This window comes from Tachyglossus aculeatus, chromosome 8 (assembly GCF_015852505.1).
Source record: "Tachyglossus aculeatus isolate mTacAcu1 chromosome 8, mTacAcu1.pri, whole genome shotgun sequence".
Taxonomy (NCBI): domain Eukaryota; kingdom Metazoa; phylum Chordata; class Mammalia; order Monotremata; family Tachyglossidae; genus Tachyglossus; species Tachyglossus aculeatus.
Genome location: NC_052073.1, coordinates 33,547,158 through 33,569,115, shown reverse-complemented (window position 1 = coordinate 33,569,115; position 21,958 = coordinate 33,547,158). Strand labels below are relative to the sequence as shown.

At 47.7% G+C, this 21,958-nt stretch overlaps 1 protein-coding gene across 1 annotated transcript in view; it reads left to right on the top strand.

The window, feature by feature from the left end:
- The first annotated feature begins 2,688 nt into the window (after positions 1 to 2,688).
- The window catches only part of LOC119931304 (zinc finger protein 2-like), a 34,921-nt gene continuing 15,651 nt past the window's right edge, over positions 2,689 to 21,958 (top strand). The window contains exons 1-6 of the mRNA XM_038749863.1: positions 2,689 to 2,769; positions 5,569 to 6,098; positions 6,788 to 6,887; positions 9,132 to 9,208; positions 10,462 to 10,588; positions 12,541 to 12,657. Of these exons, the coding sequence (XP_038605791.1) occupies positions 5,688 to 6,098; positions 6,788 to 6,887; positions 9,132 to 9,208; positions 10,462 to 10,588; positions 12,541 to 12,657 (832 nt within the window). The 5' untranslated portion in view covers positions 2,689 to 2,769; positions 5,569 to 5,687. The remainder of the gene's footprint in view (positions 2,770 to 5,568; positions 6,099 to 6,787; positions 6,888 to 9,131; positions 9,209 to 10,461; positions 10,589 to 12,540; positions 12,658 to 21,958) is intronic.

Genomic DNA, 21,958 nt, shown 5'->3' with positions numbered 1-21,958 from the left:
ATGCAGAAGAGGATTCCTTCAGCCAAGAGTAGACTCTAGAAGGCTCCAGAACCAAGGGGCCAGGACAGAAAACGTTCCCTCAGACACTGGATAGGCTGCTTGAGATTGAGATCGGGTTAGGGCTGGAGGTTGGAATGGGTAGATGGAGGAAAGCTCCTCATCACTTGCTGAGGAGCTGGGATGGGACTGACACCCAACTGGGACTGTTGTTCCTGAGGAAGTGAGGAAAGAGAGCAGACATCGTGGTTAAGAACATAAGCAGAAGGGAGTGAAGGATCTCAGGTCAGTCACGTGGGGCAATTTCTATTCTACACTGCAGTAGGAGACTGCAGTCTAATGGTAAATTATTTCCGTGGTTCTTCCAGAGCAAGATCTCACTGCCAGTCATTGGGAAAGTAGTTCTTACTGGCCAAACAGAGAAACCCAATAAGAAATCCTCCAAGATATTTTGTTAATCCTCTATCTCTTACAATGCAACAATATGCTCCCACTCTTGTTCGTTCTCTTTCCAGAGAGCCTGGATTCCCTCCTCCAGGGCTTAGATGACTACTCCTTTCTTCTTTCCTGATTTCACTTTGGGGTGGCTGCTAATATTTGCTCAGTGGTGAAGGTCCTCCCTACCTCTCTCAATCCCCCTTTATGCTTTATATTGTACTAAATGAACTGTCCCAAGTACCCAGCAACTTCAACTACTGACACCAGTTGTACAGCCTGGCCTGCTTGCAGCCAGCTAAATGTCACCAAAACGTGATACACCAATTCAGGTCACTGAGCTCCGAGTTACATGACACAGTGTGGCCTGTTGGAAAGAACTTGGGTTTGGGATCTTGGTTATAATTCCAACTCTGTCAGTTGCCTGCTATGTGACCTTGTCCAAGTCACTTAACTTCTCTCTGCCTCAGTTTCCTCATCTGAAATATGGGGCTGCCTGCTCTCCCTCCTACTTAGATTGTGAGCCTCATGTGGGACAGAGACTGTATCTGACCCCACCACTTAGTACTTGACATACAATAAACTCCAATGAAGGGGAGGGAGTTCCAAATGATATGGGCAAGGGGTCTGCAGCAAAAGAGGGGGGATCGAGGTATAGCGAATAGGTTGTCGTTAGAGGAGAGAGGGCAGGCCAGGTCGTAGTAAGAGATTAGTGAGGATAGGTAGGAGGAGGAGAGTTTATCAAATGTCTTTAATCTGATAGTAAGGAAGATCTATTAGATGTGGAGAGGGGTGGGCAACCATTGGAGGTTTGCGAGGACTGGGATGATGTGGACAGAACCGTTTGTTTAGAAAAATGGTTCTGGCAGTGAAGTTAACTGTGGAATAAGGTATGGAGAGACTGGAAGCAGGGAGGTCAGGGAGGAAGCTTCCCGTCTCACAAGCTCGCAACCTTGGTGTCATTCTCAACTCCGCTCTCTCGTTCAACCCACACATCCAATCCGTCACCAAAACCTGCCGGTCTCGCCTCCACAACATCGCCAAGATCGGCCCTTTCCTCTCCATCCAAACCGCTACCTTGCTGGTTCAATCTCTCATCCTCTCCCGACTGGATTACTGCATCAGCCTCCTCTCTAATCTCCCATCCTCCGGTCTCTCCCCATTTCAGTCTATACTTCACGCTGCTGCCCAGATCATCTTTGTGCAGAAACGCTCTGGGTATGTTACTCCCCTCCTCAAAAATCTCCAGTGGCTGCCCATCAACCTACACAGCAAGTAAAAACTCCTCACTCCTGGCTTCAAGGCTCTCCATCACCTCGCCCCGTCCTACCTCACCTCCCTTCTCTCCTTCTACAGTCCAGCCCATACCTTCTACTCCTCTGCCGCTAACCTCCTCTCTGTGCCTCATTCTCTCCTGGCCCACCATCGACCCCCGACCCACGTCCTCCCCCTGGCCTGGAATGCCCTCCCTCCACACATCCGCCAAGCTAGCTCTCTTCCTCCCTTCAAAACCCTACTGAAAGCTCACCTCCTCCAAGAGGCCTTCCAAGACTGAGCCCCCCTTTTCCATCTCCTCCTCCCCCCCACGCTCTACCTCCTTCCCCTCCCCAAAGCACCTGTATATATGTTTGTACAGATTTATTACTCTATTTTACTTGTACATATTTACTATTCTATTTATTTTGTTAATGATGTGCATTTAGCTTTAATTCTATTTGTTCTGATGACTTGACACCTGTCCACATGTTTTGTTTTGTTGTCTTGTCTCCCCCTTATAGACTATGAGTCCATTGCTGGGTAGGGGCCGTCTCTATATGTTGCCAACCTGTACTTCCCAAGCGCTTAGTACAGTGCTCTGCACACAGTAAGCGCTCAATAAATACGAATGAAGAATGAATGAATGAATGAAACTAATAAGTGGCTGTTTGGGTATAGGGAAAGGGAGTGATTCTAGAGACACAGCCCTCTCTTAGGTCGCCAGTAATCTCCTTCTTGACAAATCTAATGGCCTCTACTCCTTCCTAATCCTCCTCGATGACACTGGGAGCAGGGGGCGGAGCAGGGGCAGGACAGGAGCCCAGCGCTCTTCCAGAGCGTGGCTCCAGCCTCTCGGTGTTCTGCCGCGCGGCCGCCAGCTACCACCGAGACGGAAGATGCCTCTGGAAGGCTAGCGAGGAGCCCGAAGTGTGGTTCTCCCGCGTGAAAGGAGGCTCGCCGGCCACTGTGGCTCTGCCTTCTGCTCACGTGGGTCCCGGCCGTTGGTCCCGTTGGCAGTTGAGGGGGAAGCCTCCCTTCCGCCCAGCTCGGCCGCTGACCCCGGAGACCGGCCCCGGGCGGGTGAGTTAAGAGGTGGCTTTGTGGGTCCTGGGCAGAGGAGAGGGACAGTGGCAGCCCACTGCAGGCCTCAGCCCTCTTTGAAGCAGTGTGGCTTAGTGGAAAGAGCTCGGGTTTGGGAGTCAGACGTCTTGGGTTTTAATCTATGCTCTGCCCAGGTCAGCTGTGTGACTTTGGGCAAGTCACTTAGCTTCTCTGTGCCTCGGTTACCTCATCTGTAAAATGGGGCTAATAATAATAGTAATAATGGTATTTGTTAAGCGTTTACTATGTGCCAAGCACTGTTTTAAACATTGGATTAAGACTGTGAGCTCCACTTGGGACAACCTGCTTACCTTGTATCCATCCCAGCGCTTAGAACAGTGCTTGGCACATAGTAAGCGCTTAGCAAATACCATTACTATTATTATCATCCCATCCCGCTTAGCTGCTCCATCCTGGGGAGCGAGATGGAGCTACTTTGAGGAGACACACACCTCCCCCACCAACTCCCGAGGGAGGCCCTTTTTTGCCTTCCTCCCCTCTCCACCACCACTCTCCTTCATCTCACTGCCCACTCCATCTTTCAGTTCGACTTTTCTTAGACCAATTTTGGTGGCTCATAAACGTTTTTTTCCCGGTGGGAGAGGAGGATGGTCGATTCCTGACATTTTGGGGGACAGGGATCCACTGTTGGAGGAGCAACCGGGAGTCTGCAAAGAGCAGGAGATTATGACTTGTTTTCTTGTGGATGTGTTGTATGCCTTTCCATGTCAGGAACTATGTGGTAGGGTTTCCATTCTAACCCTGAATCCCATATACCGGGGGGGGGAAAAGGGCCTCTCCAACCATTCTCTGGTTTTTGGTAATGTCTGTCTCCCTCTCTAGACTGTAAACTTGTGAGTATGTAAAGTGTCTACCAAGTCTGTGGTATTATACTCTCCCAAGTGCTTAGTACACCACTTTGCATTTAGTAAGCCCTTAGTCAATTCCATTGATAGATTGACTGAAAGTCAGGAGCCTGATGATTGTATGACCTTAGGCAAATCAATTCTGTGTTGCTCAGAGTCCTCATCCCCGAAATTTGTATTAAATGCACATTCTCCTTCTCTTTACGGCACTCAACCACTTTGCCCCCTTCTGCCTAACCTCACTGCTTGCCTACTACAACCCAGCCCACACACTTTGCTTCTCTAATGTTAACCTCACTGTACCTGGATCTCATCTATCTCACCACCAGCGTCTCACCCACCTTCTGCCTCTGGCCTTTGGCATGCTCCCTCATATCCAACATACAATTACTCTCCCTTACTTCAATGCCTTACTGAAGGCATATCTCCTCCAAGAGGCTTTCCCTGACTAAACCCACATTTCCTCTTCTCTGACTCCCTTCTGCATTACCCTGGCTTGCTTCGGGTTTGGGCGTCAAATGACACGGGTTCTAATCCCAGCTCTGCCTTTGCTGTGTGACCTTTGGCAAGTCACTTCACTTCTCTGTGCCAGAGTTACCTCATCTGTAAAATGGAGATTAAGACTGTGAGCCCCACATGGAACAACCTGATTACCTTGCATCTACCCCAGTTCTTACAACAGTGCTTGGAAGATAGTAAGCCCTTAATACTATAGTTATTATTATAATTATTATCCACTCCAGCCCGAGTACTTATGTACATACCTCTAATTTATATTGTTTGTCTCCCCCTCTAGACTTTAAGCTGGTGTGGGCAGGGAATGCTTTATTGCACTCTCCCAAGCGCTTAGTACAGTGCTCTGAAAACAGGAAACACTCAATTTATGTGACTGACTGACTGCCCGACCCAGATTAGTCCTCCTCATTGCCAGCCATCTGGCCCTTCCACCCTGGCCTCCTCGGTTCCTGGCCCCCAGCTTGGTGCAGCTTCCTCTCCTTACCTCCAGCTGGGCTACCTCTTTGCCCCCTCATACTCAGACATAGACAGCAGACCTTGGGTCACCTGACTGCCTTGGGACATTACTGGAGGAACTGCCCTGCTCTGTTCGTGGCTTCAGTACACCCAGTGCACCAGGGTGCAGTTCCCTCTCTGCCAGACCTCCGCCCTAAAATCCTACACCATGAGCCATGAGGTCTCAGCTGGGGAAAGGCGACCCAAACCCCTGCTTTCTCTGGGGTGGGGAGAGCCGACCCCAAGCACCTTGGTTGTAGTTTCCAGTTTGAGAGAGCCAAGCCTTCTTTGAGGTCTGGAGATCCAGCCTTTTCCACATGGGAAGAACTAATCCTAGACTCCTGCTTGTCCCATGGTGGGGATAGTGGAGCCTAAACTGCCTCCGCAGGCCGACCGAAGGCCTAGCCTTGATCCAGGGCAGTCTCTGAGCTCTCCCCTTTACCCCTCCCTAATCAAGTAGCTTTCTGCTGCCCTTGGAGCTCAAGTAAATAGGAGGAAAGAGATGCAAGGGGGAACAACATCCCAGTGTTAAAAAGTCCTTTAGAAAGACCCCTTTTTTTTCTAGGGAAATGGAGGATCCATGTGACAAAACTTAAAATAGTTGCCACATGTGTGCCGAGGGAGGACTGTGGAGTGGTGACTGCATGCCTAGTGGGTATCACAGAAGGGGGTCTGCTGCAGAGTGTTGCCTTGAATGTCCCAACTGATGGTCATCTTGGCAGTGGTTGTAAGCACAAGGTCCACAAGGCTTGCTATCCAGATGTGCCTGCTTACCTGGCTCAATGTCTGAAGCCAGCCCTGATTCCTGATGGGATCTGGTAAAGTTGTAGAAAATTACTCCCTGACGGGGCATGAATGGGAATTCTAATCCCCCTTTGTCTGTCTTTGTGATTTGTTTAAGGAAGTTACACTCTACATGATGTTCCTGGAGGAAATCACAGGGGAAATGTCCAGTCATTGAGGGCAGAGACTGGTTGAAGTACACAACAAAGCAGTCCCGAGCTGGAGGGACCATGGACAATGACTGCAAAATCAAGGTGGGTGACGGCTCTGAAGCCCCACGTCTGGGCTCCTAAGGAGCAGGAGCGACTTCTGACAACAAACGTGGAAGAGGACTGGGCCCTGAGGACCGAGTCTGGCCAACATGGGAATGGAGAGTTCTGCCGCCGGAACTTCTGGCGGTTCCGCTATCAGGAAGCATCCGGGCCCCGGGAGGCTCTAAGCCAACTCCACGAGCTCTGCCTTCAGTGGTTGATGCCAGAGAAACACACAAAGGAGGAGATCCTGGAGTTGCTGGTGCTGGAGCAGTTCCTGACCATCTTGCCTGGAGAGCTCCAGACCTGGGTGCGGATACATCGACCACAGAGTGGAGAGGAGGCAGTGACCCTGGTGGAAGATTTGCAGAGTGATCTGGATGGACTGGAACTATTAGTAAGGGAGGAAAAGTTCATATAGGAGATGCCAAGTTTTCTGTAAGGTTTAGTGGCATGACTAAGGCAAGGTTAGGGGGTTACATTGCTCCATTCATTCAATCATATTTATTGAGCACTTACTGTGTGCAGAGCACTGTATTAAGCGCTTGACTAATCAATGGAATTTATTGACCAGTTAGTGTGGGCAGAGCAAAATACTAAGTGCTTGGGAGAGTATAATACAGTTTAGTTGGCAGACCCAATTTCTGCCCATGAGGAGCTTACAGTCTAGAGGGTACTTACATGTGAACACTCTGATTCTCTTCTCCCCTAGGCTTTGGCAGGGGCGTTGCTGAAGGGATTGGAGGATACTTTCTCCTGCTGTTAACCAAGTCCAGTGATTGTTTCTGGCTCTTGCTCTCTAGTTAATATCGCTGTTCAATCATTGGTCAGAAGGACCTATGGAGGAAATAGCTGCGGAAGAGAAGATGCCAGGGGCAGGGAAAAGGCTCCTTGTCTTTGATCTCATCATTTCTAGTGTACTTCCTATGCCACCCTCTTCTCTGTCCTTCTGACCACTGAGTGAGTCTTTGGTTGTGTCTCTTAATGAACTGGGCTTGGAATTATTGTATGTGATTTTTGTGTATGAGATCTTAAATTCGACATTGAGACCTTTTCTCACCCTTCTGTGCTGATCTTTGTCCCCAGGTCCCGGACTGTGTATCTGGTTGGAAAGTGCTTCCAGAAAATGCAGTGTCCATGGGAGTCGCACAAGAGTTTCCCCCTCAAATTGGCTTCTTACCAGAAGGTACAGATTGTGTGATTCCTTTCAGTTCATGGTGTCACTCTCCACTTCATGACTAGACTGTAAACTCATCGTTGGCAGAGAATGTGTCTATAGTTATATTGTACTCTCCCAAGTGCTCAGTACAGTGCTTTGTGCACAATAAGTGCTCAATATATACTACTGAATGAATGACCCTTTCCCACCTTCCTTCTCTCTTTTTCCATGCCCACTTTGATCCTCGGAGACTTCAGCATCTAAATAATAATAATAATGGCATTTGTTAAGCACTTACTATGTACAAAGCACTGTTCTAAACGCTGGGGAGGATACAAGGTGATCGGGTTGTCCCACTTGGGGCTCACAGTCTTAATCCCCATTTTACAGATGAGGGAACTGAAGCCGAGAGAAGTAAAGTGACTTGCCCAAAGTCACACAGCTTACGAGTGGCGGGGCTGGGACTTGAATCCATGACCTCGGACTCCAAATCCCGGGCTCTTTCCACTGAGCCATGCTGCTTCTCTAGTAGACTCTCAGCTCCTGGAGGGCAGGAATCGTGTCTGCCAACTCATTCATTCAATCGTATTTATTGAGCGCTTACTGTGTGCAGAGCACTGTACTAAGCGCTTGGGAAGGACAAGTTGGCAACATCTAGAGACGGTCCCTACCCAACAGTGGGCTCACAGTCTAGAAGGGGGAGACAGAGAACAAAGCAAAACATATTAACAAAGTAAAATAAATAGAATAAACATGTACAAATAAAATAAATAAATAAATAGAGTAATAGTAAATAGAGTAATAATAAATAAATAGAGTGATAGAGTAATAGTAATAGTAATAGAGCAACTCGACCGGACTCCCCCAAACGCTCAATCCAGTGCTTAGGAAGCACTCAGTAAATAGCACCGATGGATCCCCACCGCTCGGCGCCTGGTTCCATGGAAACCGAGATGCCCCGCTGTTACACGACCCAGGCGAGAGGCTGCCCTGGGTCCCGGCCACCCGGGGAGACCCCCACCCCTCCATCCCCCCAAGAGTGGGAACCCGGGGATGGCGTCGGCCCGTGGGCACTTAGTAAATGAATGTACCCGGTGACTCCTCTGCTGCCCGCCTTCTATCACTCCTTGACATCTCCAACCTCTTGCTCCACTCCACCTTTCCCACTCACCAACTTGGTCACAATCTCGATCTCATCAACCCTAACCGCTGCACAATCTCCACCCTCACCAACTCCAAAATCCCTCTCTCTGACCACAACCTTCTTACCCGCCTCCTCTTTCACACTCCCCCTCCCCATAAATCAGTATTACTCCCCCACAGAGACCTCCACTTTCTCGACCCCATCCACCTCTCTCAGCGCATCACACCCCACCTCACCTCCCTACTCACTCTACCCACTCTTGATGATGAAATAGATACTCTCAATTCAACCCTCTCTACTCAGTTCAACTCACTGTCTCCTATTTCTTCCCTCATTCAGACCCAGCCGCATGTTCCATCGTCTTATCGGTTGCCAAATTGTACTTTCCAAGCATTGTTTAAATGCTTACTGTGTGCCAGGCAGTGTACTAAGTGCTGGAATAGATAGAAGATAATCAGGTTTGACACATTCCGTGTCCCACAAGGGCCTCACCATTTTAATCACTACTTTGCAGATGAGGTGACTGAGATACAGAGAAAGAAGGTAATTGACTTGCCCAGGGTCACACGGCAGATGAGTACTGGGACCAGGGTTAAAACACAGGTCTTTCTGACTCCCAGCAGGGATCAGTGAGCTTTTATCCTTACTGGCTTAAAAAGTCAGCTCTCTCTAAGTTCACCAGTCAGTGGCTGGCCAAAGCCACGTATTCCCCTTTCTATACTCTTTCTGGTGGACTCACCCTCAGACAATTTTCTTCTGGTTCTGTTAATGCTTCTGTTATGACTTCCTCTGTATCTGCTTCCCTTTCCTTTAGTGTGGAATGCTGAGAGCAGGGCCCCAGAGGGGAATCCAAGACTCAGTCCTGGGTCTTCAACTTTTCTCTTTGTGCACTCACTTCCTGTAGAGTTCTTGAGCTCACATGGCTTTGGTTTTGATGATTCCTAGAGCTGTCTTTCTAAATGTTACCGATTCCATGTTTCTCCATATTACTGGGTTACTTCTTGGTTTCCCTTCCACTGCATACAGTTAAACACATTTTGAGTGGATAGGAAATCCCAGGCTTGGTTTTCTGGGATTTCAAGATCTGGCACTTGAGGCACTCAGAAATTTTTCTTCTCTTCCATCAGCTCTGCCTGTTCTTCTCCAAGAGGGGAGCCCATTTGAACAGGCAATGGCACCTGAACTTCATAAAACCAGAGCTCAAGTGAGTTCCCTCCTGAGTCCCTATTGCTTTTGCCCAACATGGCCTTGCCTCATTCCCTCTTGTAGCTTCAGCAAACTTCCCCATAGGAACCTCCATCTCTTCCTCCCCTCCCCTACCCCATCTCCTCTGCCCAGTGCAAACGCTATTCTTGTGTAATCCATGTTTCTATCACCACTCAACCTTTGGTTTTACCCTTTTGTCACCCGTCGTCCGGGGACGGGTTCGTTCAGTGATCGGCGAGGCGAGAGAGAGCGAGAGGCCGGGGACGGAAAGCCTAAGTTTTATATGAAATTTATTCCGCGAGGTGAATTGAATTTATGTATTTGTTTAGGCGCAATGGATTGAGCTTCCCTTTTGGGAGGAATATAATCAATTGGCAATATTAGAGCTTCCCTACACGGGAGGAACGCAATCATCCGTTAATCGCACGTGGGTGAGTTGGCTAACTCTCACCCATGTGCACTTCCCACTCGGGAAGAATCCACTTACTTTCCCACATGGGAAGAATTCATTACATTACCCGCGCACGTGGTGGGCGGCTAGCTCTCACAATGTGCTCTCCCTACATGGGAGGAATCCACTCATAATTCCCATCAGCAGCGGGATACCTGGGTCCCACCCACAAGACACTCACCCATCCCGCGGCCCTTGCCTCAGTGTGTTGGTTCTGGTTGTAGAGCGGGCATCTGGCCTTCTGGGCAGGGAGAGACACGTGGGCTGCTGCTGCAGCTGCAGCGGCAGCTCCTGCTGCTGCGTGTCCTGGTGTTCTGACCCCGAAGGTCGGAGGCGACAGGTATTTATTGCCTGTGCCCCTAGGCCATTCCAGCTTCCGGTCTCAGTCTATCCAATCTCTGCCCTCCCCGCCTCCTCCACACCTAATTTGATTGGCACGGGGGCGAGGGCCACCTTCTGTATTCCCAGCTTGGGCTGTCAATCTAGCAGATTTGGTCGTGGGGGCGGTATCCCACCCTCACTTCCGAGTTCCGCCTGCTGGCTCAGGTGGTCACGAGATAGCTTTTGACCTTGAGATGGCCGGTACCCGAGGGTCACCTCGGGACACCTTTGCAGCACCTCACAAAACTTCCTCCCCTCTCCACACTCTCCTTTCCACAGTGTGACCCCTGGAATTGCACTATATGTACCTCCCATGGCCTCCAGCCCTGAAGCAGGGAGGTATCCCCTTCACCGCAATATGAATTATGGGCTGGTTCTTGGAACACTGGGAACTGACTGGAAAACTCGTGGCATTTCAGGGATTGGTGACATTTGAAGACGTGGCAGTGACATTCACCTACCAAGAGGGGCAGCTTCTGGACCTTGCCCAGTGCACCTTGTACCGGGAAACGATGCTAGAAAATTATGAGAACCTCACTTCATTGGGTAAGTATTCCATCAGTCAATCAATGGTATTTAATCATCATCATCATCATCAGTGGTATTTATTGACCAGTTACTATGTACTGTTCTACGCAGCTGGGAGAGTCCTATACAACAGAGTTGGTAGACAAGTTCCCTGTCCACAAGGAGCTCACAGTCTAGATGGGGAGACAGACAGTAAAAGAAATTGTGGATGCCTACCTATGTGCTCAGGGACTGAGTGTTGTCACCATAAACAGCACCACCATTCTTCCTGTCTCTCAAGCCTGTAATCTTGGCATTATCCTCGACTCATCTCTCTCTTCCAACCCACACACTCAATATGTCACTAAATCCTTTTGGTTTTACCTTAACAACATCGCTAAAATCCGCCCATTCACCTACATCCAAACTGCTACAAGTTCATCGAAGCACTTGTCCTATCCCTCCTTGATTACAATTCATTCATTCATTCAAATCTTATTTATTGAGCACTTAGTGTGTGCAGAGCACTGTACTAAGCGCTTGGGAAGTACAAGTCGGCAACATATAGAGACGGTCTCTACCCAACAATGGGCTCACAGTCTAGAAAGGGGAGATAGACAATATCAGCCTCCTTGCTGACCTCCCTGCTTCATGTCTCTCCCTGAAACGGTCCATACTTCACTCTGCTGCCTGGATCATTTTTGTATAAAAATGTTCAATACACTTTTCCCCATGCTGGAACCTCCAGTGGTTGCCCATCCTCCTCTGGATGGAGTAGAGACTCCTTACCATTGGTTTTGAACCACTAAATCATCTTGCCCTTTTCTACCTTACTTTGCTGCTTTCCCATGACAACCCACCCCACACATTTTTCTTGTCTAGTGCCAACCTCTAATTCTAAAACGTTTTTGGCAGTGAAATAGAAGAGACTGGGGTACATTGAGTACGTTGGCGTGACAGGAGCAAACCACGAAGATTGGGTCATGATAAGAAATCACTGAGGTAGTTTGGGGGCAGTGAGTGCTTTAAAGTCAATGTATTCTGTCGTATTCGTCAGAGACTTTGTGAAAGGGGGTTTCATTTCACATGGGAAACAAGTTAGGCAGAGGCGTCAGAGTGTTTTATTACACTGAGTCTTTCATCTGGAAAGATGGATGAGTGTCCTGCACAGAGGAACTTATTATGGTGCCAGTGACATAGCCACTTTTTAGGGTTGCAGATTCGAATGGCTGAGGTTAGAGATGTGGAGAAAGCTGGTGAAGTTTGCCCTCGAGGAAAGGGGACTCCCTCTTTTTCCTACTCTTCCACTGCCCCTTGATCTTTACCACTCTTGCTGCATCCTGACCCAGCCTAAGCCTTTTTTAGTTTGCAGCTCTCCACCACCATCCCTGTGCCCCCTGCAGCCACAGTGCCAGCAAGACCTGTCATGGTGGTAATGAGGTTTATCTTATTGGAGCTTTGGAAGGAGAAATGGACAGTCCAGGAGAGCATTTGTGGAGAAGGGGCATGTGGGGTGACTTGGAAGGTAGGAGAAGTAGGTTTGGGGCCCGGCAGGAGTAAAGTCTGAAAGCCGTGGATCCTCAGAGATGGAGAGGGGCAGAATAAGAGTCAGGGAGTGGATACCTTTACATCTCTCAAAAGGAAAGATTGAAGATAATGCTTTGGAAATTTCTAAGCTGTGAAATTTGATCTTCTCTTGGGCTTCTTGCATTATCCCAGTATGTATTCCTCTTTTATAAATGTTTTCTGGCCTCTCAGTAGGGAGAAAGGCAGGCAGACCTATTTTTCCCAGTGACTAAAATGTCTAATACGGGGTCCATCTCCAATTTGCCTGGAGACACATTTTTGAGTCTGCTACAAAGGTTCCCAAGGTTGCTCCTCTGAGCCTCCTCTGTAGACTGGCCATTGTGAACACAGTAGCCCTTCCCCAGCTCTGGGGAATCTCCCCAGGACCAGCGATAAACCACCTTGTTTTCCTTTTTCCCAACAAGTAGGATTTGCAGTTGTCAAGCCAGATGTTATCTCCCAGCTAGAGGAAATGAAAAACCCATGGGACTGTAATCTTCTACAAACTGTGGATAGAGAGACCCCAAGAGACTGCTACACAGGTGAGTGAGTGGGAAGAGAACCTAGTCTGAAAAATTCAGGGGTGGGCAGTGCAGGCAAGGTTGTGCATCGTGGGGTTGCTTCAGGGCTGGAGGCTCAGAAAAATGTCAGACAGGGGCTTGCAGGTATCCTTAGGAGGGTCCATTCCAATCACTTAGGATCCTGTTTCACATGTATTTGTTGGCAGAGCCTGTGGCTAAATTACAAATGATGTGACCAATTCCTAGGATAACAGGAGTTGAATCCACCATAGGGTTAAGCCCCTAGTTACTGACTGTTTGCATGGATTCTCATTTCTGTGTTCAAGTAGCAACAACAAAGTAGCAACCAGCACAGCGCTGAGAAGGAAAGTGCCTTTGGAGGTTACAGTAAGCTCCCATTTCTGCAAATATGGCATGTGTTGGAGTTCCACAAAGTTCTGTTCATCCCCAGTGATGATCCTTTCACACGACTGAATTTCCAGTGAGCAAGCAGTTCAAATTCAAGAATCAAAAAAATCCTATACATTTCTGCTTTTGTTCTATTTATATGCAATATCCAGTCTTCACTCCAGTCAGAATTTCAGCTATCCCAGGGTCTTAGGGGCTCCCTCCAAGAGTGATGAGGATAGATAATCTACAAATCTTAGTTGTTGAACGTTAGAATTGATAGTGTTTCTTTCCATCAGGTTCTGAGGGTTTGCCTGACTGAGCAGACATTTTTACTGGCAGGATCAGTGTCTTGAGGAGACCGCGAGTTGAAAATAAGATTGATCACTATTTCATTGGACATGATCCAGTTCCTCAGCTGGGCTTCAGGGCTCTAGAGATTTGCCTTCGTTACTGGCCTGGAGGAGATGAAAGTATGAGTCCAAGATAGGGTATTCAAGGAAAAATTTTAGATGTAGAGAGGAAACTTTGACGTTCACCTTTCCTGCAGCCCCACAGCACTCATGAGCATATCCATCTGTAATTCATTTTAATGTCTGTCACTCCCTCTATTCTTTAAAGCTCCTTGTGGGCAGGGATTATTTCTACCTACTCTTTCGCATTGTACTCTCCCAAGCTATTAGTGTACTCCTCTGTATGCAGTGTTCATTCATTCAGTTATATTTATTGAACACTTGCTGTGTGTGGATCCCTGTACTAATCGCTTTGGAGAATACAATATAGCAATAAAAAGACACATTCCCTGCCCACAGTGAGCTTACAGTCTAGAGTAAGCCCTCAATAAATACCATTGATTGATGGGTTGATTAGGGATGTTTGATATTGCATCCCTAACCATTTTGATATCAGCCAAGTGGATCTATTGATATTTCCCATGCCTAGCGTCTTGTTTGTAGATTCTACTTGCATATGACTACCTATGTCATGAAGAGTTTTTTGTGAATGTTTTGCATCTTCATCGTTCAGATGTCAATGGATGCCCTTGTTGATGTTATGGGATCTGTTATGTTAAATGAACCCAAAAGTTTGTTCAATTCACCTGCTTCATGGTTATGTAGATTTCAGTCATGCTTCCCCTCAGCTTTCATCTCTCCAGAGGATGTTTTTTGGTCATTCTCTTACTGAAGCTACCTCATACTCCTGTTCATTTTTTTAAAATCTTCTCCCTATTTTCAGTCCTATGTATTTATTAGGATCAGCCACCAGAATTCTCTGACATATTCCTTATGCAGGTGTTACATTTTATATAGTGACAGAACCAGACCTCTTTAAACTTCTATCCGCATCGTGGCGATATCCAGTTCAGAATTGGCCATTTTGGCTTCCTCCATCCAATAAATTAGTAATCTGTCTGATTTGTGAAATTAGTTGGATCTGAAAAAATCTTTCTCGGCAAAGACTGATCAAAGTAGTATATATTGAGCACCCACTTGATGAAATGTATTGTTCTAAGAACTGGGAAAATACAGAATAAAGTGATACATCCCTTGCCCACAAAGAAGTTACACTCTAATAGGGAAGATAAGTCTAAAAATATTTGGACCTGGAGAGATCAAAATAAATAATGTAATAAAAATGTACATGAGTGCTGAAGATGCATATAAATAAGGGTATAGGTGCTGGAATTGGTCGATGCATTAGTTTGGCTTTAGGTACTGGAAAATTAATCAGGAAAAATGGTTTGAAGGAAGATGTATTTCTGGAAGGCTGTCATCTGTCATTGGTCAGATTTGGGGAGCGAGAATGTCCCAAGTCGAGGGAACAGCATGAGTGAGGAAATGGAAGAGGATGAGTTGAGAGTGAGGTACAGCTAGAGGGCTGTCTTGAGAGGAATGAAGAAAGCAAGTTGGGAAGTAGTGGGTGGAGAGAGCAGAGAGGTAAGTTTGCAGGAGTTGGTGGAACTCTTTGGTGTTCTTATATGAGACAGAGAAACACAAGACAGCAGTGTGGGATTTTAACGGGAGGTGAGTTGTAGACCAAGTGATGCTTCAGGAAGATGATCCGTACAGCAGTATGCGATATAGACTGGAGTGGGGAGAGACAGAAGTAGTAAAGGAGCACGGAGCATGATGCAGTAGTGTAGCCATGTAAGTCATAAGATTAAATCCAGCTGTTTGGGTGGAGAGGAATAGGCAGATCCATGAGATATTGTTGAGGATTTAACACTAGGCCAAATGTGAGAGTTGAAATGATAGTAAGGATGTCACAGACTGGGGTTTGGGGATGGGGAAGATAGTGGTCTTATCAACTGACATGGGAAAATTAGTGGAAGGAATGGGTTTTGTGGGAAAGATGAGTTCTATTGTAGACATTACTCAATCAATAAATCGTATTTATTGAGCAATTACTATGGCCAGAGCACTGTTCTAAGCACTTGGAAGATTTCAGTGCAACAGAATTAGCAGAAACAGATCACTGCCCATAACAATTTTATAGTCTAGAGGTGGAAACCAACATTAATATGAATAAGTTATTTGTAATATATAATTAAAAGATATGTACATAGGTTCTGTGGGGCTGGGGGTGGGAAAATATCAAATATCCATAGGTCATAGATTGAAGTGCATAGATGATGAAGAAAGGGGAGTGAGCCAGTGAAAAGAGGGCTTAGTTGGGGAAGGCTTTTTGGAGGAGATGTGACCTTAGAAATGCTTTGAAGGTGGAGAGAGTCGTGGGCGTTCCAGGCTAAGGGGAGGATGTGGTAAAGGAGTCGGCAGTGAGATAGATGAGATGGTGGCACATTGAGGAAGCTGGCGTCAGTGGAATGGAGTGTGCAGGCTGGGCTGGACATATTGATTCATTCTAATAGAAGTGTTAGTCAATCAGTCAGTCTCAATAGTAGTCTCAATATTTATTGAGAGCTAACTGTATGCAGACCACTGTACTAAGTGCTTAAGAGTGTACAATATAACAGAGATGATAGACATATTCCCTGCCCACAAACTTATAGGCTAGAGCAAGAGAAGACTGGCATTAAATTATGGATATCTATATTAGTGCTGTGGAGCGGAGGGGGCAGGGTTCATTCATTCAATCATATTTATTGAACATTTACTGTGTAGAGAGTACTGCATTAAGCACTTAAGAGAGTTCAATACAACAATAAATAGTCACATTTCCTGCCCACAATGAGCTTACAGTCTAAGGTAGATGGAGACAGACATCAATACAAATAAATAAAATTACAGATATAGACATAAGTGCTATGGGGCTGGGAAGTGGAAAGAACAAAGTCAGGGTGATACAGAAGGGAGTGGGAGATAGGAAAAGTGAACTTAGTTTAGGAAGGCCTCTTGGAGGAGATGTGCCTTCAGTAAGGCTTTGAAGAAGGGGTGAGTATTGTCAGATTTGAGGAGGGTGGGAGTTCCAGGCCAGAGGCAGGACATGGCCTAGGGGTCATCAGCGAGACAGGTAAGATCAAGGCACAGTGAGAAGGTTAGCACTAGAGGAGTGAAGCGTATGGGCTGGGTCAAATAGAAGAAGAGAAATGAGGTGAGGTGGGGTGGAGAGGCAAGGTAATGGAGTACTTTAAAGCCAATGGTGAGAGGTTTTTGTTTGATGTGGAGGTGGATGGGGAACCACTGGAGTTTTTTGAGAAGAGGGATGACATGCCCTGAACATTTGCGTAGAAAAATGATCTGGGCAGTACAGTGAAATATGGACTGGAGTGGGGAGAGACAAGAGGTTGGGAGATCATCAAGGAAGTTCATGCAGTAATCCAGGTGGGATAGGATGAGTGATTGTATTAACATGGTAGCATTTGGGATGGCGAAGAAAGGGTGGGTTTTTGTGATGTTGTGATGGTGGGACCAACAGGAGTTAGTGATGGATTGAATATGTGGTTAAATGAGAGAGAGGAGTCAAGGATAACACCTGTGAGACGTGAAGGTCTCGTGGTACCTTCACGTGGTACCACCACGGATGGTGGTATCCTCTGTAGTAATGGGAACATCATGGGGAGGACAGGGTTTGGGTGGGAAGATGAGGAGCTGGGTTTGGGATATGTTAAGTTTAAGGTGACGGGTGGGCATCTAAGTAGAGATGTCAAAGGCAGGAAGAAATGCATGACTGCAGAGAGGGAGAGAGATCAGGGCTGGAGATGCAGATTTAGGTATTATCCACAATAGAGGTGGTAGTTGAAGCCATGGGAGTGAATGAGTTCTCCAAGGGAGTGGGTGTAGATGGAGAATAGAAGGGAACCCAGACTGAAACTTGAGGGACACCCCACAGTTAGGGGGTGGGAGGCAGAAGAGGAGCCCATGAAGGAGATTGAGAATGAACTTCCAGAGAGATAAGAGGAGAATCTGGAGAGGAAAGAATTAGTGAAGCCAAAGTTGGATAACGTTTCCAGGAGAAGAGGGTGGTAGACAGTGTCGAAGGCAGCTGAGAGGTCGAGGAACATCAGGATGGAGTAGAGGCCATTGGATTTGGCAAGTAGGAGATCATAGGAGGCCTTTCTTTGATGGGGCTGTCCCTTTGGAGGGAAGGGGATGGAAACCATATTGGAGGGGGTCAAGGAGAGAATTGGAGGAGAGGAATTTGAGACAGCGGATGTAGACTAATTGCTCAAGTTTGGAGAGGAATGTTAGGACGGAGATGGGGAGATAACTGGAGGGACCAGTGGGATCAAGGGAGGGTTTTTTTTTTAGATTAGGGGAGAAACGGGTGTGTTTGAAAGAAGTTGGAAAGAAGCCATTGGAGAGCGAATAGTTGAAGGGAGGAAAGAAGGGAGGGGGTTAGAGTTTTGTTAAGGTGTGAAGGAATGGGGTCAGATGTGCAGGTGAGGGAGTGGCTTTTGGGAGGAGTCAGGAGATCTCTAGAGATACTGCTGGGAAAGATGGGAGAGTTGAAGAGTGGGCTGGGAGGGGGACGTACTGAGGAGGGCCAGGGGAGATATTAAGAGCTCACACCTGATGGTACCAGTTTTCTTAATAACATAGGTGGCCAGGTCAGTGGGGGCAAGGGATGGAGGAGGTGGAGAACAGGGGGCCTGGGGAGGGAGTTAAATGTTTGGAACAACTGGTGAGGGCAGTGGACATGGGTGTCAACAAGGGTGGAGAAATAGTTTTTCCGGACTGAGGAGAGGGCAGAGTTAAAGCATGAAAGGATAAATTTGAGGTGGACAAAGCCAGCCTGATATTTAGACTTCTGCCAGCAGCGCTCTGCGACTCGAATACAGGAACGAAGGAGGTGGACTGTACAGGTTATCCAGGGCTATAAGTTAGTGACAAGATTAATGACTGTGAGCTTCTAGACTGTGAGCCTGCTGCTGGGTAGGGATTGTCTCTATTTGTTGCCAAGTTGTACTTTCCAAGTGCTTAATACAGTTCTCTGCGAAAGTAAGTGCTGAATAAATATGATTGAATGAATGAATGAATGAATGAATGAATGAAGGGATAGGAGAGCAAGAAAGTTGAGTTCAGTAGTGAGAGTGGTTTTTAGAACATCTATTTGCTCAACAGGGATGGTAATTTGGGTATGGATGCTACGTTGTGCATGATGAATTGAGAAAATTAGATGGGGTCCAGAGATTGGAGGCCTCCGTGGGGGAATAGTACAGATTTACAGGGAGGAGGTGTGTGGGAGAGGAAGCAAGTGAGGAGGTTGTGGTCAGAGGGATTTCAGAGTTGGCAAGGGTAAAAACTGTGCAGTGGTCAGAGATTATGAGATGGAGTGTGTGTCCAAGGTGGTGAGTGGGCAACGTGGGGTGGAACAGGAGGTTAGCAGTGTTCAGGTGTGATAGAAGATGGGCAGCAGGAGGGTCATTAAGAACATCTATGTGGATATAGAAGTCCCCGAGGATCAATGTGGGCATGGAGAAAGAGAAGGAATGTGAGAAAGGGATCAAAATGGTTGAAGAAGTTGGAGGTGGGAGCTGGGGAACGGTAGGTGACAGTTATTAGAATCTGGAGGGGGGGTGTGTGTACAGGCAGATGATATGAGCTTCAAAGGAAGGGAAAGAAAGGGGTGGGGGAGGTGGAATGGTGTGAAAGCGGCACTGGGGCACGAGAAGGAACCCAACATCTTCTCCTTTTTCAGTGATTCTTGGGGAGTGGGAGAAGATACTGCCTCCTATGGAGAGAGCAGCAGGGGAAACTGTGTCATCTGGGGAGAGCCAGGTTTCAGTGATGGCAAGGAGGAGGAGTGACTGGGACAGGAACAAGTCAAAGATGAAGGGAAGCTTCACCATGATGGAGTGGGGGTTTCACAGGCAACACTTGGCAGAAGCTGTGGAGGGGGTAGCAGGGGAGGGGACAGTGTGAGGTGTTGGGAGAGTTTGGATGGGAGTGAGTTGAGAGGGACCAGCACAGGGAAGGGGTGGTGTTGTGACAAGATGACAAGTATGGGGTGGGGAGGACGCACGGGGTGGGGAGGAGTTGATTCATTCATTCAATCATTTATTGAGTACTGTGTACAGAGCACTTTACTAAGCGCTTTGGAAAGTACAATACAGCAAGAAAGAGAGACAACCCCTGCCCACAAAGAGCTCACAGTCTTGGGGGGCGGTGAGATAGACATCAATACAAATAACCTGACATCAATATAAATAAATAAAATTATAGATCTATACATGAGTGCTATGGTGTGGGGAGGGGGGAAGAGCAAAGGGAGCAATTCAGGGTAACACAGAAGGGAGAGGGAGATGAGGAAAAGTGGGGCTTAGTCTTGGAAGGCCTCTTGGCCTTCAATAAGGATTTGAAGGAGGTGAGAGTAATCATCTGGCGGATTTGAAGAAGGAGGGCATTCCAGGCCGGAGGTAGGACATGGGCTAGGGTCGGCAGCAAGACAAGTAAAATTGCAGCACGGTGAGAAGGTTATCAGCAGAGGAGCAAAGTGTGCAGGCTGGGTTGTAGGCGAGAAACCAGGTGAGGTAGGAGAGGGCAGGGTAATGGAGTGCTTTACAGCCAGTGGTGAGGAGTTTTTGTTTGAAATGGAGATGGTTAGGCAGCCACTGGAGATTTTTGATGGAGGCCTGCATGCGGGGCAGGGGGAGACTAGGGGTGGCACTGGGACCAGGATTTCAGGGGTGGGGCGGGAAGGAGGGGTGGGGGTGGCATAAGGGGAGGGGAGGAGTTGAAGTGGGATGAGAGGACTGGGATGGGCCGACAGGCACGGGGGCGGGGGGTTGAAGGGTAATGGACTTGGTGAAGTAAATAACAGAAACAACAACTTAATAAATGACAGCAATAGCAACTTAATCTGGTAATACCCAGAAGAGGTGGTTAAATTGTCCTTGGACCATTGAGTGTGAAAAGACCAGTGACTAGGGGAGCCTTGGGATGATAGTTGATTTGTCCCTGGGGCATGGAGAGTGAAGAGAGTGTTCAGTGGAATCCTGAGGAGATGGTTGAAATGTCCTAGGTGGCTTGGGAGTGAAGAGTCCCAGGGAATAGTAGTAAATAGCCTGGGTTGGGCAGAGTAGGTGAGAAGAGAGACAGCTTTTGAAATGTAATAATGTATGAATGAATGAATAATGTGTCTTTATCTCCTGGTGATTATTTAGCCACACCCTAGTCCAGCAGCAGGGAAAGGGGAAAGGAGAAGAAAACGGCTGCCTCTCAGACAGAGCTGTTCTGGATTGGAATTTCCAACAATCCAGGGGAGCAGGTGGTCAGGCAGACGATAGGCAGTGGTTCCATTGCCTGATGACCTGGTCAGGCTGAGGCCGCTTGGAGGAGAGTTTTTGGTGCCCTTGGGAAGGTCGTAGTCCTGTTCAATGTTCAGTGGTCCGCACGAGTTTCTGGCCCTTTGGATAGAGATCTCGGCTTCCTCAGGCAGGTTCCTGATCCGGGGTGTAGATGATGGTCCGCGCCAGTTTTTCTGGCCCTCTGGATGGAGAGATTTCAGCTTCCTGAGGCAGGTTCCTCTCCCAGGAGGTGGTTGATGGTACACGCCAATTTCTGGCCCTCTGGGTGGAGAGATCTTGACGTCCTCAGGCAGGTCCCTTACCCACGGGGTGGATGATGGTCTGCACCAGTTTCTGGCCCTCTGAGTGGAGAGATCTCAGCTGGCCCTCTGGGTGCAGGGATCTCGGTGCCCTCGGGATGGTTCCTGACCCGGGGCGTGGTTGACGGTCCAGTCAGTCCTGTATCAAGAGTTCAAATCTAAGTATCAGGATGTTGAAGAAGGGAGAGGGAGTAGAGAGATTAGGGAAAATGAAGGCTTACTCAGGGACAGCCCCTGGGAGGAGATGTGTTTTATAATTCTTTGAAGGTGGGAAGCATGATTGTTAGTCAGATATGAACTGGGAAGGCGTTCCAGGCGAGAAGGAGGACATGGGCAAAGGGTTGACAGTAAAATAAAAGAGATCGAGGCACAGTGAGTAGTTGTCATTATAGGAGCAAAGTGTGTGAGCTGAAGTATAATAGGAAATGTGCTAGGAAAGATAATGGGTAAAGTGATTGAGTGGTTTAAAGCCAATGGTAAGGGGTTTCTGTTTAATAATAATAATAATGACATTTGTTAAGCACATACTATGTGCAAAGCACTATTCTAAGCGGGGGAGTGGATGCAAGGTGATCAGGTTGCCCCACGTGGGGCTCACAGTCATAATCCCCATTTTACATATGAGGTAACTTCAGAGAAGTTAAGTGACTTGCCCAAGGTCACACAGCAGACATGTGGCGGAGCCGGGATTCGAACCCATGACCTCTGACTCCAAAGCCCGTGCTCTTTCCACTGAGCCACGCTGCTCCCTGTGAAGGTCGATGAGCATGCACCAGAAATATTTGGAAGAGTGGGGTTTACATGGCCTGGACATTTTTAGAAAAATGATCTGGTCAGCAGAGTGAAATGTGGATTGAAGTGGGGAGAGACAGGAGTCAGGGGAATGAGCAAGGAAGCAGATGCAGTAATCAAGGTGGCATAGGATAAG